Source organism: Camelus bactrianus, chromosome 8 (assembly GCF_048773025.1).
Source record: "Camelus bactrianus isolate YW-2024 breed Bactrian camel chromosome 8, ASM4877302v1, whole genome shotgun sequence".
In the NCBI taxonomy this organism is placed as follows: domain Eukaryota; kingdom Metazoa; phylum Chordata; class Mammalia; order Artiodactyla; family Camelidae; genus Camelus; species Camelus bactrianus.
In genome coordinates, this window is record NC_133546.1 from 63,972,710 (window position 1) to 63,992,114 (window position 19,405).

The following is a 19,405-nucleotide window of genomic DNA, read 5'->3' on the forward strand; positions in this document are numbered from 1 at the left end:
GATATCTGAACCCCTATGTTCACAGCACCATTATTTATAAGACCCAAGACACAGAAACAACCTAAGTGTCCACTGATGGATGAATGGATAAAGAAGTTGTGGTATATATAAAAAATGGAATGTTATTCAGCCATAAAAATGAGGAAATCCTACCATCTGCAACCACAAGGATGGACCTTGAAGGCATTATACTAAGTGAGATAAGTCAGATAGAAAATGACAAATACTCATGATCTCACTTACATGCAGAATCTTAAAAAAAAAAAAACAAAAAACCCAAATTCATAGGAAAAGAGGCCAAATTTGTGTTTTCAAGAGGCAATGGGTGGGGGAGGGGAAATTAGAGGATGGTGGTCAAAAGGTACAAACTTCCAGTTATAAGGTGATTAAGTACTAACAATGTAATGTAAAACATGATGACTACAGTTAACACTGCCATATGATATACAGGAAAGTTGTAGGAGAGTAAATCCTAAGATTGTTCATCCTAAGGAAAATTGTTTTTCCGTTACTCTTTTCTTCTTACTGTATCTAAATGAGAAGATGAAGTTAGCTGAATCTACTGTGGTAATCATTTCACAATATATGTAAATCAAACCATCACACTGTATGTCTTAACCTTATACAGCAATGTATGTCAATTATTTCTCAATAAAACTAGGAGAAAAAAAGTAACTCTAATAGGTAATTCTGTAATACTAGAAAGTAATTACTCTGTAATACTAGAGAGCATGACTCTCTCTTTATATCCATATCCTAAGGCCCTAGAACCAAGTCATGCACTTAATGCTTAAAAGATGAATTAAGAATCTGTCTCGTTACCAGTATATACAAAAAACAGAGGTCATCTAGTGGGAACTCCATCAACTTCCTACTTTTTTGTCTTCAATTTTAGGTACAGTGTGACTTAAACGTACAGCAGCAGCCTCTTCACAGCTACCTTCCTCCAGCTACACTGCCCCACAGCCCACTGTCTGCCTTTGCCAGGGCACAGCTTTATCCCCTGTCCTTTTTCTTTCCCGTAATTTTTTTCTTCCTCCACTGACATCTTTACACTTGATCTTAGCTAAAAGGCTGAGAAGCGATCCTCCACTGATATCTTTGCCTTTCAACACATTGTGCTTAAATCTTTCCCCATTATTCTAAAAAGAGAACAAATTATAACAATAACAACAAAATCCCAAAACCTTTATCTTAACTACCTACTGGCTTGAAGACGCCTTCCTATTTCAACTTTTGAGGAAAAAACAAAAGCCCTTCCCCATTTATCACCTCCCATCTGATCTTCAATCACAACACTTCTACTTCTTTTTCAAACTGTTCTCAATACCGTCACCAATGTCTACTAACGGCTGGATTCAATCGTCTATTTTCAAAGCCTATTCTGTTTCATTTGCCTGTAATATTTGATATTATTAACCGCAACTTTCTCTCGAAACTCTTTTCCCTTTTGGCTTCCAGGTGAGTTCTGTCTCCTGTACATTTTCTATCTCTGATTCTTCCTGTTACTTTTCACTATTTTCCTCCATCTGCCCTTTAAATAATGTGACTCCTAAATAATCAGAGAATAGTCTCATAACTCCCCCCACCTTATTATTCACAATGTACTGGATGACCTCAATCATTTGCTTGGCTTCAACTACCGCCTAAATGCTGACTTCTCTAAAATTTTTCTTTAGCCTGAGGTCCACATTTGTATTACCAAAAGTTTACTTTAAATGCCCATTTAAAATTTTAAAGTATTCAAGTTGAATGTCTAGCTTTCCTAGTAACACTCTGTGTACTGTATCACATTAAAAAAAATTAAGCTTAAAGATGCAACATGGTATTTCATTATGCAATAGGTTATAGAACTTGAGAAGTATTTGTATTTAATTATGTTAAACCTTAAGATTAAATAAATTACCTAATAAAAAATAAGAAGTCCAACATTAATATAAACTTTAGTTTTTAAATTAGCTATACTTCTAAAAAAGGATAGAATAAGAATATAATTTTACTCCATAAGGTTAGAGAAGCAACAAATGTGCTTGATTTCTTTGCTGGGGTTGTGTTGTCATTAGATGCCATGCCTTAGGATTTTGCTGTATTTTAGAGGGAGAATATTCTTCCAGAATTCTCGTAGTAATAGAGACTACTCAATATTTGTCCAAAGCTATTTTACATTATGATTACACAACAAGAATCTAAGCAGACCTTTTTGTCTGTCTGCATAGTTTATTCATATTTAGTTATAATGTTATTTCTTATAAGAAGTGGAGCAAAGTGATTACTAGTTACTATCAGAATGGTCTTTCATGACTATCTTAATCATTTACACTGTTTCTTCAGCTATATTGTAAGCTCTAGGAGTCTATGAATGGGTTTCTTTTTTTCATCATTATATTCCCTTGTGCCTAGTACAGTACCTGCCTCATGGTTGGTACTCAATTGTATGTTGAATAAAATGAATAAATGTCATAAAAAAATAATTTTACTCCGTAAGATATGTGTGTATAAGAATGTCTGCTACTTAATAATGATACTCAAAATTACTATTTTTATATAATATACTGCTAATAAAATCTAATATACTGCAACTTTGTAAAGTAACTTTTTTATATAAGTTTTTATATTATATGAAATGTATTACCTATTAGAATTATTTTTATAATATCAAAGTATAAAATAAAATATTTATTGTTATATAACAGTTTTTAAATACATTTTTATATATAATTGGACACGCATATGCAAAAGAATGAAATTAGACCCCTATCTTATACCACTCACAAAAGTAAACTCAAAATGGATTAAAGACTTCAACATAAGACCTGAAACTATAAAACACAGAGAAAAAGCTCCTTGACAATGGTCTTGGCAATGATTTTCTGGGATATGAAACCTCAAGTACAGGCAATAAAAGCTAAAAAACAGAACAAAAGTGGGACTACATTAAACTAAAAAAAGCTACTGCACAGCAAAAGACAATCAATAAAAAAGGCAATCCATGTAGTGAGAGAAAATATTTGCAAACCGTATATCTGATAAGGTGTTAACATCCAAAATATATGAGATTCATACAACTCAAAAGCAAAAACCCAAATAATTCAATGTAAAAAATGGGCAAAGGACGTAAATAGATACTTTTCCAAAGAAGATGTTCAAATGGCCAACAGGTATATGAAAAGGTGCTCAACATCATTAATCATTAGGGAAACACAAATCAAAATCACAATGAGATAGCATCACACACCTCTTAGGATGGCTATTATCAAAAGACAAGAGAGAAATACCAGTGAGGAAGTGGAGAAAGGAAAATCCTTGTACTTTGTTGGTGGGAAAACAAACTGGTACAGCCACTGGGGAAAACAGTATGGAGTTCCCTCAAAAAATTAAAAATAGAACTATCAGATGATCCAGCAATCCGATTTCCTGATATATATCCAAAGGAAATGAAATCACTGTCTTATAGAGATACCTCTACTCCCATGTTCACTGCAGCATTATTTACAATACCCAAGATATGGAAACAACCTTAGCATTCACTAACAGATGAAAGGATAGGGAAACTGTGATACACACACAGAATGGATTATTCAAACATGAAAAAGAAAGAAATCTTGCCGTCTGTGACAACATGGACAGACCTTGAGGGCATCATGCTAAGTGAAACAGTGAAATAAGTCAGACACAGAAAGACAAATACTGTATGATTTCACTTAAACGTAGAATTTTTAAAAATCCAACCTCATGGAAATAGAGAACAAATTGGTGTTTGCCAGAGCTGGAGGGTGGAGGTGGAAGAAATGAATGAAGGCGGTCAAAAAGTACAAACTTCTAGTTATACGATGAAAAAGTCCTGGGGATATAATGTACAGCATGGTGACTATAGTTCTAACAATACTATATTGTATATTTGGGAGTTGTTAAGAGTGTAGATCTTAAAAGTTTTCATCACAAGAAAAAAAGTTGTAACTACAAAGTGATTGATGTGTTAACTAAATTTATGGTAACCATTTCACAAAATATAAATATATATATCAAATAAGTATACCTAAAACTTATACAATGTTGTATGACAATTACATCCCTAGAAGAATGAGGAAAAAAATTCACATTTATATGAAAAAAGAGAGCGAAAGAATTAGTGATTTAGAAACTAGGTAAGAGGAAATATTCCACAACAGAGCAGAGACCAAAAATTTGAAAATAAAGGAGACGATAAAATCTGAGGAAGTCAGAATGACAAGTTCAAATGTATCTTTAATCATAGTTCCAAAAAAAGGAAGAGAGAATACATGGAATAAAGACATAAAGAGATTCCAGAACTGATGAAAGGCATTGAGTCACAGATTTTTAAATTCCACTGAATCCCAATCAGGATAAATAAAAAAGGTATCTACTTCTAAATACATTGCAGTAAAACTGCAGAGTACTAAGGACAAAGATGTAGAGGAAGAGCTATTTCATATAGGGTAAATAGGCAAGTCTTCTCTGAAGAGTTGCTATTTGATCAGAGACCTGGATTAAAGCAATACAGGGTGAGGGAAAAGCAAAGAAAATGAGGAAGAATAAGCAAAAAGACCTATGTCACTGAAAGGCGTAAACTGGATAGAGAGTGGTAGGAGCTGGTGGTCACTGACACAGCCTTGGCCAAAGTATGTACAGTCTTAGTAGACATAGTAAAGTCTTTAAATTTTATTTTTAAGTGACAGGAGGAAGTCAATGGACATTTTTAATGGAGGAATGACATTATCTACTTAACGTGTTAAAAATTTACTCTGGTACTATGCAGAGAAAAAGATGCAAGAGGATAAGAACAGATACTACATGACTATTAGGAGGCCAGTAACAAAGACTAGGCTAGAGATAGTGCTTACTTACTGTGGATGCTGCCAGTGAGGGTAAGGAGAAGTAGATGTATTGGGGGCCTATATAGAAACAGTAGCTAACATTTTTTTTCATTCTTTTTTTTTTTATTGAAGTATAGTCAGTTTACAATGCTGTGTCAATTTCTGGTGTACAGCATAATGCTTCAGTCATACATATATATATATTCATTTTCATATTCTTTTTCTTTATAGATTACTACAAGATACTGAATGTAGTTCCCTGTGCTAGATAGTAGAAACTTGTTGTTTATCTATTTTATAAATAGTAGTTAGTATCTGCAAATTTCAAACTCCTAATTTATCCCTTCACACCCCCTTTACTCCCTGGTAACCATAAGTTTGCTCTCTATGCCTGTGAGTGACAGTAGCTAACATTTATGGGGCACTTACCATATGCTGCACATTGTTCTAAGTGCTTTACATATATTAACTCTTAATTCTATTAATGATCCCATGAAATTGATAATCTTATTCCCATTTTTGCTGATGAGAATACACACAGAGAGGTGAAGAAAATGGCCCAAGATCATAGAGTGAGTTAGCTATGAAGACAAATTTTTTGACTCCACTGCCTCTGCTCTCAACCACAATGAGACAGAATGCTTAGTGACAGAGTGCATATGAGAGGAAGGAGAATATGGGCAAAGAAAAAGATATTGGGTGTAACTGTGAGATTTCAGGTGTAAATGGATGGATGGTGGTGCCTTTAGTGCACTGCAGATGGCCAGGTTGATGGGAGGTGAGTTTAGTTTGGAGCAGGTTGAGCTTCAGTTGCCTTGAAAGATACACACAGAGATGGCAAGTAAGCCAGGAGTTTAAAGCAGAAGTCAACACTGGTGGACTGAGCTGGGAGTCAGCATATAAAAGATAAATCATGGGCTTGGATAAGCATGCCCAAAGAGAGAACAGAAAGTGAAAACACAAGGTATGGGACTAAGCAAGCCTTAAGAGACTCCATATGTAGAATTCAGGGAAAGGAGAAAAGGCTGGTAAAGGAGATTTAGAATGTAACAGAACTGAAGAATGTAGTATCACAGAAGCCAAGAGAAAAGGACTATTACAAGAAGAAATGATGTTGAAAGTTGCTGAGAAATCAAGGTATCTTTTTTCTTCCCCCTCAGGGTAGTTCTCTAGGTTAAAAAGGTAGAATGTACTGTAGTCTCAACAACTTCCAATGTAAACTTTTCAAAAATGACATCTAAGAAGAAAAAAATCTTGTATTAGGAAATAGTCTCAATTTTTCTGAAGTATGTATTTATCAAAGCATTTAAGATTGAGATCTGAAAACTTTCATTTAGAAGTTTTCAATTTTTGTAGCTTTTACTGCAAAAAGCATAAAATAGTTAAAACATATTTTATTTACAAGCAAATAGACAGTAAAATTTTTCTCACCTATATAAAAAAAGATCTTTGGCAAGTCGCTTAGGTCCAATGATTTTGAAGATAATTTCGTATGTTTCAAGTGCCTTCCGGTGAACTCCACCTGGTAGTGCTGGATGTAGACATTGAGCTAGGCGTTTGCCTATGGTCAGCTTTTTGGGTACTACTTGGTACTTTGCATTATTCTGTAAAACCTTGAAGAAAACATTTTAATTCAATTGAGGAAAAAAATTACTTTTTCTTGTTATTTCCATTTTCTAGCACAGTATTACCAAAAATCCTCATAGGACTTCTTTACACCCTAAAAAAGTTATAAAGGATGCCAAAAAAAACCTTTTGTTTTTGTCACTTATAGCTATCAATAATACTAGATTTAAAATTAAAACTAGAACTTAAAAAAATCTATTACTTTGTTTAAAAAAATAAACTCATTACATTTTAACAGAAATAACATGTTTATGAAAAATAACAGTATTTTTCAAAACATATTTGTTCAGAAGGAAGGCATTGTTGTAGATTTTTGCAAATCTTGAATGTCACTCAACCGTCAACCTATTTTTGGTACACTGTTTGAAATCTGTGAAGAAAATCAAACTTCAACGTAGACACATAGTATAGCAAATAATTCTAATGCTAACAAGAATATATAGGAAATTATAATTGCCCGTTTGTTTTTACTGATTTCCCAATTGGACCAAATCCATGTTGCTGTATTTATTCAACCACATTTCTTTAGAGACAATGGTCAAGGTAGAATTTATAGAAGATTTTATCTCACAAACCACCCAAAGGAGATTAATTATTTAAGTAATAAAAGACTTAAAAATGTAGTACATGTAAGTATTATGGTAAAATGCTGATAGACTACTACAAAATGAACACTTAGAATGAATACAGTATAATACACTAGAACTGTAATAAAGATGAAATACAAAAGTCCTGTATTTAAAAAAAAATGAAGAACTGAGGTTAAAATATATAAAAATGATCTAATCTACCAAAGGCAGTACAGAATAGACAACAATAGACATTCCAGTTCATAAAAAAAGTCAAGGGTCTGAGGTCCACTTAGATACAGCACTTTCAATGTTCTTCCCACTACAAGTCTTCAATTCAGTTTTAAATTGGATGTAATGAATATAAATAAAATTAGATCTATGACTACAAAGCAAATTAAGGGCAAAACACCAATAGGAATTCAGCTACAAAAAATTTTTATTCTTTCAAACTGGATGCTTTCCATTTCTAAAATATTATATTTGAATTTTGAACATAGAAACAAAGTCAGTATGTACACACATTTTAAAAAATATAATTATTTTACCAGAAATACCTCTGTAGAAGGAAATTTAATGATCTGTGACACAAAAATTTCAATAAAGAAATTCTAATACCAAATAATTTTTTAAAAAGCAAAATATAGCACAATTTTCTAAAAACATTTGAGTTAGAAAACTTGTATAAATGAGGTGAAAATTTCGTATATTAATAAACAATAAAATTTAAAACATATTTAAAGTACCTTCAACAAATTTTATATATATATATATATATATTCATTCTTTGCTTTGTTGTTTCACCATGATTTTAGGTAAGTTTCATTAATGTCTTGCATATCCTACTTTGTGTTATCTGGTTACAGTGAAATCTGTTTTTGTGAATATTGGTTAACTATAAAAAAACTACTTGTGCACTTAATTAGGCAAATTAATTTCCATAATTAAATGAATTGCTTTAAAAAATAGTTCCTACTAAGTCTTCAGAAAGAGACCCTTTAGAACAAGAAAGAATCTAACCACCTTTAAACAAATTTCTACTTTTGGATGCAATTTCTTGGGGATGTTGCAAAAATTTTGAGAATTTCTCAAACCTCAAATGATAAATGTTAAAAGTTAACACATCAAACAGAAGTTTGTGCCTCTAATTTTAAGATAAATCCTTGGCACATTGAAAATGAAAGTTCTTTTGTAAGATGTTGGGGTAATTATGCATAGTAAGTATGAGGTTGAAAACTAGTGTCCTTGGTATGTATTTTAAGACAAATTTCTTTCCTAATAATTGTATGCTAAGCTCTTTGACATTAGAATAGTTACTGGAAGAGCTCGCCTTTCCTATCTGCTCCCCTAGTCCATTTATTATGTAGAAGCATTCGTATTCAGTAACAGCTATTAAAAACAAATCCAAAAAGCCCCAAAATTAAAACTATGGATGTGAAGTGAGAAACTGTCATCTAAATTGGAGAAGAAAGGGCTACGAGTTGATCAGTGATGCCACCATTACAGGAGCGAATAGAAGCCAGACATGTCAAGAAGGATCATTCAAGGCCAACTCCAAGGCTTAAGCAACTGCTTGTCACTTTTGTAGAAAGTACTGACTACAAGAATTGCCTGGATATGAAATGTTTCCTTACTGCTACACACTGTTTAGAAAGGACACAGCAGTTACTGCTTTCCATATGCAGTAATTCATTCTGCCACCAGGAACTCCAGAACCACATCTGATGCTCAATGACAAACGTATTAGCCCTCATGGTTAGCATATTTGCCCACTAGTCTTGTGTTTATAGGTAATAATGGAATAACTGTATTTTTCAAGAACTGTTGTTGTTTTGGCCTCAAAAAAAAAAAAAAAAAAAAAAAGACCACCCAGGCTCATGAAGTAAAATAGCAGAATCAAAAGTAATTCTGAGGTTTAGCTATGTTTTTAAATTCTTTACTTCAAGGTTTAGAGAAATCCAGTAAGTACAGCTGCAGATTTCTGATTTTTGCTCCTTTTTATGAAAGTAAGTAAGAAAGACATACCTTATTAAGTTTTCCAAGTGCCGATATCAAATCTGCCCATTCACTGGAGTATTCAAAATTCTTCAGTGCTTTGTCAATTGCAGCTACATAGTTTCTGTATTTGGAGTCACTCAGTAACTCCAGCTCTTCTGTGTTCATCCTCCCACAGCGTCCCACTAGAGACCAATTCCAAAGTCATGTAAAATCATTACCTACAAAAAAGTTTGCAGGAGGAACCAAAGTTACAAAGTAAAGTATTAAAATGGGTTCTGAGTTAACAGCTAACTTTAAAATGTTAACTTGATTTAGAAGTGGTCAAAATTCTAGTCAGTTATGTAGGGACATGGAAGTATTCAAAGACAGCTTCAAAGATACCTACTCACGTGTTCCTTTCCCAGGAACTGGGAATTGGCTGTGAGAACTTAGGGATTTATAAAAGACTAAGACATATTCCCAAATCTATTTCAGTTTAGAAATGTTTTTTCTCTGTTGTATTTGCTGATAAAACATTTCTGATATAAATACTCATCTACTTTGTTTTGATCCTAAAATACGTTAAGACTGGTTAGATTAGAAACATTAAGGACATTAAAAAAAAAACCCAACAACAAGAAAAAGAGAAAGAAATGAATGACTTAGAGATCATCTTATTTTATTAAGCAATAAATGGGCATATAGTATGAAAGAACATCAGCTATTTGGAATTAATAAAACTTTTAATAAAACTGACAAGTATATGTGGTAATTTAAAATATGTCCACAAATCCTTTGATATTACTTCCAAAAAGCAGTATCTAATTCTCCAGCCCCTCGGGCTGGATTTGGGGACTCAATTCTAACAGGAATAATGAGGCAGAAGTGACAGTGTGTAATGGCCAAGACTAGATCATAAAAGCACTTCAGCTTCCTCCTTACTCTCTCTTAGATCACTACCTCTGGGGAAAGCCAGCTGTCACATCACCAGGACACTTCAAAGATCCTTGTGGGGAGGTTCCTGTGGAAGGAACTGAGGTTTTTCTGCCAACAGCCATGTGAGTGAGCCATCTCAAAAGTGGATCCATCATCCCCAGGCAAGCCTTGATTTGACTGCAGAACCAACTGACATCTTGACTGTAAGTTCATGAGAGATCCCGAGCCAGAACTACATAGCTAAGTGTCTCAAATTCATGACCTACAGAAATCTTGCTGTTTTAGGCCACTGAGTTGGGGGTGGGGGGGTAATTTGCACAGCAATAAAATAGATAACCAATACAGAATGGTAATAAGGATTTCAGGCTCAACTTAAAAACCAATGTGGCCTCTCCTTCACTTGTTTGGTATCCTCTCTGACTTTTAACTTTACCCTCTTCCCTAGAGCAGAGCTTACAGATCTGCAGAAGGGTCTAAGAATGGGCCTCAAGGGATGCCAATACAAATAAATGAGAGTTAAAAATAGTCTTCTCAACAAATGATTTGGGGTAACTGGGTATCCAGATATAAAAGAATGAAGTAGACTTCTTACTCACACCTACACAAAGGTCAACTCAAAATGAATTATAGATCTAAATGTAACAGCCAGAACTATACAACTCTTAGAAGAAAATACAGGAGTAAATCCTCATGACCTAGAAGCTAGGTCTTCTTAGAAATAACACTAAAAGCACCATAAGCAACACAACCCACAACCAAGGAAATAATAAATAAATTAGACTTCATCAAAATTAAAAACCCTTGTGCATCAAAGGATACCATCAACAAAGCAAAACTGACAAAATGCAAGAAAATATATCACCCATATTTCTGATAACGGTCTTGAACTAGGCAAAGAACTGTTACGAGTCAATAATGAAAGGACAAATATTAAAAATGGGCAAAGAATCTGAATAAACATTTCCCCAAAGAAGATACCCAAATGGTCAGTAAGTATATAAAATGATACTCAAAATCATTAATCATCAGGGAAATGCAAATCAGAACCACAAAGACATACTTCACACACTATAGGATGGCTATAATAAAAAAGACAGTAACAAGTAATGGTAAAGATACGGAGAAACTAGAACCTTTGTACACTGCTGGTGGGAATGTAAATTGGTGTAGCTGCTTTGGAAAACAGTCTGGCAATTCTTATAAAGTTCAACATAAAATTAAATACAACCCAACAATTCCACTCCTAGGTATGGTACATATACCCAAGAGAAATGAAAATATGCCCATACAAAAACTTGTACTGAATGTTCAAAGAAGCATTATTCCTACTAGCCTAGGGGAACAACTCAAATGTCCACCAACTGATATGTGTATGAATAAAAAAACAATGGAATATTATTCAACTATAAAAAGGAACGAAGTACTGTTACACATTACAACATGGATGAACCTTGAAAACATTATGTTAAGTGAAAGAAACCATTCACAAAAGACCATATATTTATGCTTCCATTCATATGAAATGTCCAGAATAGACAAGTCTTTAGAGATGGAAGTAAATTAGTTTTTGGTTAGGGTGGCAAGGCGAATGAATTGGGGAGAAACAGAAAGCAACTCCTAATGAGAATAGGGTTTCTTCTTGGGATGACAAAAATGTTAAAATTGATTTTAAGGATGGTTACACAACTCTGTGAATGTACCAAAAACCACTGAATTATACACTTTAAAGAGGTGAATTGTATGGTATGTGAATTATATCTCAACAAAGACATACAGCCGTATATGTGTGTGTATATGTAAGACATATACATATATCTGTGTATACATTTTATGCATATGAAAATGGGCTCCAGAGATTTGTGAATTACCTCAGACTACATGCAAAATTCACACCTTACATTTTACTGGGGATATAGTCTACTTTTATAAGTCTCAAAAATAGTTTTTGAAGTAATCCTCAAAAAAGGTTAAGAATCACTACTCTAGAGAACATAAACTGTATTAGTAAAACCTGTTTGCACTGAAAAAAGCTAAAAATCTATTAATTTATTAAATCAAATTTCCCTGGCTAAGATTATGCCCCAAAGAAGCAACATATACTTCCCAATTCTCTACCTCAATTCTTTTATCCATAAAAACAAAAATAAAGACAAATCCTAAATCCCATCTTTGGAGAGAATAATCACCTTAAATATAGAGCCAGCTGACATGTGAAATTATTCACGTCAGTGTACCATATGCCAAGTACTATGTCTTAGTGCCGACTAGAGAAAATCCCTGACCTTGTGTTACTTTCCCAATTGGGAGGGGTGGGAGTTGAGAATAAGGTAATAGAAATCCTTCAAGACAATTTGCTTTTCTCTTTAAAATGGTGATATCTGACCTTAGGAGCTTAAAATAATACAAAGTTTATGAGGAAAAAACCCACTTTATCATTATATCTTCATGCTCTGGACTCTCAAAGCAACAAACCAAACATAAAGCAGTATTTTGAAGTACTCCTCTGAGAAATCCAAGATGAATGTGACATTTAAATAACTGAATCAAAAATAATCTTACTTTCCATTTCAAAATTGATTTTGTTTTACAGAAGAGTTGAATATACAATTCCTCTACTAGGACAGATGCCTTTGAAAGCAGAACTATGTTTTATACACATCTGTATTTTGCACAGCACATAACTCACAACAGTGAGGCTCAAGCTGGATTCATTCCCAGTGGTTTAAGTAAAATAGTTAAGACTGGGAATAAATTAAAAATTCTGCAGTCTGTTTTATCATCAATCTATGGTTTCAAAAATTTTTTAAAACTAGATTTAAGCGTAACTATAAACAAACACACAGAAATATGTGCTTCAGATACAAAAGACGTTCTAAAACAATTAAACATTCCATAGAGCATCCAAGTTCTAAAAAGTTTTGTTTAAATGGTTATAAAAAATGAATAGTCTTAATTTCAGAGTAACTATACAAAAGATACTTTGGCTAGTTTATCACTAGCTGAGCTCTCATTTTTCCCCCCTCCTTTGCCATGAAAGGTAAGAGGAGGGCTGAAGAGAGAAATAACTCCATTTAGTATTAACAAATTCTAAAGATATAACTGGGGACTGTCCACGTATTCTATCACATTCCAAGGATATGTATGAATGAATTATTTAAAGTAGGGAAAAAACCCTACTTGTTGATCATGAAAGAAAAAGCACCTAAAAATGCTATACAGTAGATGCTTTTCCAAACTTTTTGGACTAAATGAAAAATTGTCATTCAGTAATTGTTACCATGCAACAAATGAATATGGCAATTACTGACAAATCTATTTCACTGTGGTCAAAAGTTCTGGATTTCAATGTTGACACTTTCACTAAATGATCTTTAGTAAGTCATCTATTTAACCAATTTATAAAGCTAGTTACTCCACGAAACTAGTAACTTCCCTGGAGGGCTACCAACATGGATGGAAGAAAACACCTACCAGGTATTCCCCCAACAGCGTAAGGTCACCCTGTAACCATGATGTTTTGTACTTCCCCTAATCTGACCCAATCTCAAACCTTCAAATGGTATACACTCTAGGAAACTCCAAATATGTGATCAACAGATCTTCAGCTTTTCTCTGCAGGTCTTGCCAGCTTCTGGTCTTAATTATATCCTAAGGATAAGACCTCCTTCCAAGCAGCAGAGACAGCAGCATCTTAGCTAATGTTATACATTGTGCTAACTAAATGCCAGGCACTGTTTAAATGCTTTGCATATTTTAATTCATTTAATCCTATTCGATCATGAGTCATAGGTAACTAGCATTATTATTGATCACATTAATAGATAAAGAAACAAGCACAGAAATACACATGGTACAGTTAATAAAATGGCAGAGCCAGGGATTTAAACTTAAGCAATCTGTCTTTCAAGTTCTAATTCATAACCACTACTCTTTACTCTAATGGAGACTTTTTCCTTCTTATACCTAATCCTACCTCAGGGCCAGGGAGAGGAGTGTCTTCCTTACTCCACTATACTTATCTAGCAAAATCCAACCCTGTTGAGCTCAATTATGCATAAACCCAAGGACCTGAACATTGATGGAGAGTAATTATGCACTTTAAATTGAGAGACACGAACCTGAAACACATACTCAACACTCTTCTAATCCGCTGTTTCCTATTAAGGACCTGCCTGACACAATTATTTCATAGCTTCTCTTCTCAAAGCTCTAATACCACCTTCCCTCCACCACTGCTAAAGACCAAGTAAGAAAAGAAAAAAGAACGCTCTTACATTCCCTCCAACAAATCTACAAATCTTTCTCCCCCTACTCACATATCTTCTACTTACCCTCCTGTTCTGGTAAACAAAGGACTCTCCTCCTTTTGCTGTGCTCTGATTTTTATCTCCTCTTGCCTTCTCAAGAATTCTCCCTAAATGCTTTATTGGCCTACCCTCCTCCTTCAGTACCAGTTTCTCCTGCTCTCCCAGATCATTCTCCATCAGCCTACAGATACGCCCTGGAATCTTTCATGGTCAAAAACTAAAATCCTTAGTCTCCCTGTAACCCCCAACAGGCTCTCTGGCTACCAACCCATTTCTCTGTTTTCTATTGTTACAAAACTTTTTGAAAGGTCTCTCTATACTATTTCATTTCTACACGTCCTATCCACTCTTCAGCCCACTCAAAAATGCCTCATGATAATGTTCCTCCAAGGAAACCACCTATATAAAGGTCACCAGGAAAGGGACCAAGGGTCACTTCTCTAACTCCTCATCTTAATCAATTTCTCAGCAGTACTCAATACTTTGTTCTTGGCTTCCAGGACTCTTCACTCTCAAGGTATATTCTGACTTCTCTAACCAGTCTTTCTCAGTCTATGTTGGCTTCTTTTCTGTATTCAATTTTTATTTTATTATTATTATTTTTCAAATGCTGAAGTACTTCATAGCTCAATCAGGAACTCTCCTCTCCCCTGAGTTATCTTCTCTAGTTCTACAGCTTCAAATAGCACTTAACTGATATACCCTAAATATATAACCACCTCTTCCATTCCTCTAACCGCTTAGCATCATCTCCAGCACTCCACTGAATTCTGCTTCTATTCTTGAACCCTATAGTCCATTTTCCAGAGAAGCCAGAGATCTTTTAAAAATCACATTATGTCATTATAAGAATATCCAAACTCAAGTGGGAGGGTATATGCTTAGCATGCACGAGGTTCTGAGTTCAATCCCCCCAGAAAAAAATTAAAAAAAATTTTTAAGTCAAAAAACAAGAAAGAAGAGGAAGAGAGAAATTTCTCTTGAAAAAAAGAATATCCAAACTCAAATACAGCAATGTGTTTTGTATTGCAGGGCATCTTGTATTGGCTATTCTTCACACTTGAAAATTCTTAGGTCAAACTCTCTGTGTGGCAAATTCTCTCCCATCTCCAAGTAATATCAAACCCTCAGAGAAGCCTTTCTCAAGTGGCCCATACCTGGCCCACAATCTTGACATCTACTCTAGAATATCACATGATTTCCTTCCCAGCACTTTAACTAGAGTCTGAAATTGTCCTATTTATTTGCTTGTTTCCTATCTACCCTCCCTCACTGGAATGCAAATGCCATGAAATCAGGAGCCTTATTGGACTTGTTCATTTCTGTATCAACAGTCCCATAAAACTAGCCGATACACAGTAGGCCCTCAAATGTTTTGAATGAATTAATCTATCAATGTGAAGATAGTTCACGAACCATTTTGCTTTGTTCCTCTGAGAAGTTTTGTAGAAAAGAGCAGAATTAAAGTTCTATTTTATAGCCAGTGCAGTAGCCACATGACCTCACTCCCTTCAGAGTATATTCAAAATGTCTAGCATGTGCTTTAAAAAATTGAAAGACTCTCCTAAGAACACCTATAAAAAATGTGCTATATCCAATTACATTTTAAAAATTAGCTCAGTTTAAGCATCTTTACTAAGCATAACTACTTAAATGTGGAAGATGTCATTCTCGCCCTTGTGAAAGGAAATCTATTAAGTATGATACTCACAGGGGTCAAATCTTTTAAAATTAATTACGTGCAAATCTTTGAAGAAAACTTTGACAAATAATTTTACTGTGTTTTATGTATATATTTAGCTATATTTTCACTTTTGGTTACAGTAAAAACTACACAAAATTTAAATCTAAGATATGAAAAATAACAAATCTCAGTGTTCCATCAAGGTGACAAACAGCAAACTTGATTGAATTTTGCTTCTTTTTTCCCTAGTAAATAGACATATACAAAATTATACATCTATTAAAAATAGTCTTTGAATTCTATAAAAGTTGTAACTTAAGGTTCCTTGTGTTTTAAATTAGGTGATTGTTGTGATAAATAAGCAATATGAAAAGTCATTTAGAAAACAGATAAGCATGAGCACGTATTACAACTTAAAATGATCCATTAATGGGTAGCTGGGATTCTACTGTAAGCATCAAATAGTAAATATCTGTAACAGTGAACACTAAACATATGTCCTTGCGTTAAAGATAACCGTCTCGTCCCCAAAGCACACCAGGCAAATCAACATTGTCCATACATTATTCAAGATGGTAATTATAGCCACTGACACTGACTTAGTCATTACTCCACGGCAGGCATTACACTAAGCCTTTTATGCGAATTATCTCATTGATCTTCACAACAAATCCACGAGGCAAGTCTGCTCACAGAGCCATGTACATACGGCACTTTGATGTTTGAGATTCCACAGAGACTAAGAGGGGGAACCAGGAAGAACTCTGGCAGCCTGACTCCTGGGCCTGGTCCTTAATCACTACCTTTCTGAACTATTTTTGTCACAGCTCTTAATTCTTCTGCCTGGCATATCTCTTCTCTTTTTCATTTTTCAAAAAGCTGTTCAGGCTGTGTAGCCTTTCTTAATTCTTAAAACTCCCCAGTTTTTAGACACTATACTTTCTTTTCCTATTGCATTTATTTAAAAAAAATAATATAAGTACATAGGATCTCTGTTGTTCCTTCTAGACCTTGACTGAAGCACAGGGACTAAAGCTCAACTCTGAATACCCCAAATCTAGCTCACTGCTCAATATTGAAAATGTTTAGGTTAAATTAAAGTATAAGGCTAAATGACTGTAAATTCTGATATAAAAGGGTTTTGTTCTCTTTTGGTTATACCCTGTAACACAGTGATTCTAATTCAATAAATGACTACAGTGGAAGGGGAACTACATATAGTTTATATAAGAAGGCAATCTACTCTCCTGAGAAAACAATTCTTCAGAGGTAAAAATAACGCTCTCAAGTGGGTTAAATCCTAGAGAGACGCACAGAGTTGGGCTGTGTGTCCAAAAACAATTATAGGTGTGGCTGACCTCAAATTAAAGATGCCCAGGCTGATGTATTCTGTTGGATCTGCGATAAGTTCTAGTTTATAAATTCTATTATTAAGCACCCAAGGGATGCTTTACAAGACCCAGTAAAAACAGGACTGCTTTTATTTTTCTCTTGGGAAAGGGAGATTAAATTTATAAGGGCAGTAAAACATGAGGGTACCAAATAATAGTTCAGAAAATAAATATTTCAAAGACGTGTCCCACATTTTCATGAAACCTGAGGGCATCACTGAAATTCAATTACATATTCCAGTTTAGTCATATCATATTTATATTAAATATATCTATAGAAAAAATGGTTGTATTGATAATCTAAAACTGAGAATCTCAAACAACTGAATTTTGGCTTTGGGACTTAAGCTTTTTTTAAACAAAACTTTTCCCCATTCTTTTTTATTGAAGTATAGTCAGCTTACAATGTTGTGTCAATTTCTGGTGTGTAGCATAATGTTTCAGTCATACATATACAGACATGTATTTGCTTTTCATATTCTTTTTCATTATAGGTTACTATAAGATATTGAATACATTTCTCTGTGCCATACAGTATAAACTTGTTGTTTATCTGTTTTATATATAGTACTTAGTATCTGCAAATCTCAAACTCCCAATTTATCCCTCCCCACCTCCTTTACCCCTAGTAACCATAAGTTTTAAACATAACTTTTTAATATTTAGCATTTGCTAATATTAAAATCTGTTTGATTTTCCTATTGATAGGGTGGGGATGAAACAAATTTTTTAGGTGGCAAGGTTAAGTCAGCCTGAAAGTAAATATCAGAATGATACACTTAAAGAAAATCTAAATTATCTAGATTTACCACATTCTGGTTTTGTTTTCAATTAGGAAAAAGGAAACATCGCTTGTTGGTTTTCTTTAATATACATAGAAGGTAAAATATGAGAAAATAATGATAAAAATGAGTGGCTACTCAGAGTGATTAGAAAGAAAAACATGAAACAAGATGAAGGCTAAGTAACTTCTGGCTATCCTACCAAGTACTTTTTAAAGCATCACTTTTCAGAAGGTATCTTTTTCAAAATAAATATGCTCATTTGCAGCTATTTTCTTCAAGCAACAATGACAAATAATGATTTTGCTTTAAACTTTGAAAGGAACTATTTTAACTAAAACAAACTACTAGAAATAAAAAGAAGCAAAATTAATCTTTACAGTACAATTAAACCCACCATATTAATTTGTTTCCAATAAAAAAATTTTATCTTTTAAAAATTAGTAACTTAACAATGTTCTCAGCATTTAAAAAATTAATGAACAATTACTACCAATTACTTTTACTATTCAATTTTAAAATAAAGACCGGCTGCTACACAAATTAACATAAAAATCCCTTCCTGTATATACTAAATAGAACAAAATTTTCTGTACTTCTGTACACTAATAAGTACAGAAAATTTTATAGCCTGGGAGAAAAGATATTTTTTTTTCCAAAAAGATAATTTTTTTTCCAAATGAAAAAAAATCCCACACAGTAAAGTTTATTTTCCTTTGTGAATTTCATTAGAAATGTTCCGAAAGTAAAGTCATGAATAAAACACACACACATACATACTAATTAAGATACAAATTCAATCAATGCTCATGCATATAAAAGATTTAGGATCAAAATATTACACAGGCAGGAAGCCACCAACATTTCAGCTGAATAATTTTACATACAGGGATTTACAGAAAGGATTCGTGTTGTACATAAACCACCCGTGTGTTTGTGCACGTCACTTTGCTCAAAGCTATGAAAGAACGGTGCTAGACAGTAAATAGCCTTGCAAGTGTTACATGCATTGATGGGTAAAGGAAAGAGACCAGAATAAATTGTAACGGTATCAAGATACTTCACAGAGAAAAATGAGGAACTACCTACAGCAAACCTGCCTTACTTCTATGTCTCTTCCAATGTTCATCTCCTCTTACGTTTTAAGGTTAAAGGGAAAATAGAACAATAGTATTAACAACACACGTATGAAAGAACAAAAGAAACTGAGGTATTCACTCTGCAAGAGAGAGAATTATCTCTAAATACTTTGGTAGATTATGGATCCTGAAGCATCTAACAGAACCAGAGCCAAAATA

At 33.8% G+C, this 19,405-nt stretch overlaps 1 protein-coding gene across 5 annotated transcripts in view; it reads right to left on the minus strand.

The window, feature by feature from the left end:
* The window catches only part of DOP1A (DOP1 leucine zipper like protein A), an 88,558-nt gene that overhangs the window by 59,543 nt on the left and 9,610 nt on the right, over positions 1–19,405 (minus strand). For all 5 annotated transcript variants that reach the window (XM_074368683.1, XM_074368680.1, XM_074368682.1 and 2 more), the window contains exons 2-3: positions 9,056–9,246; positions 6,267–6,448 (exon numbers count right to left, since the gene is read on the minus strand). In XM_074368683.1, coding sequence (XP_074224784.1) covers positions 6,267–6,448; positions 9,056–9,193 — 320 coding nt within the window. In that variant the 5' untranslated portion in view covers positions 9,194–9,246. The remainder of the gene's footprint in view (positions 1–6,266; positions 6,449–9,055; positions 9,247–19,405) is intronic.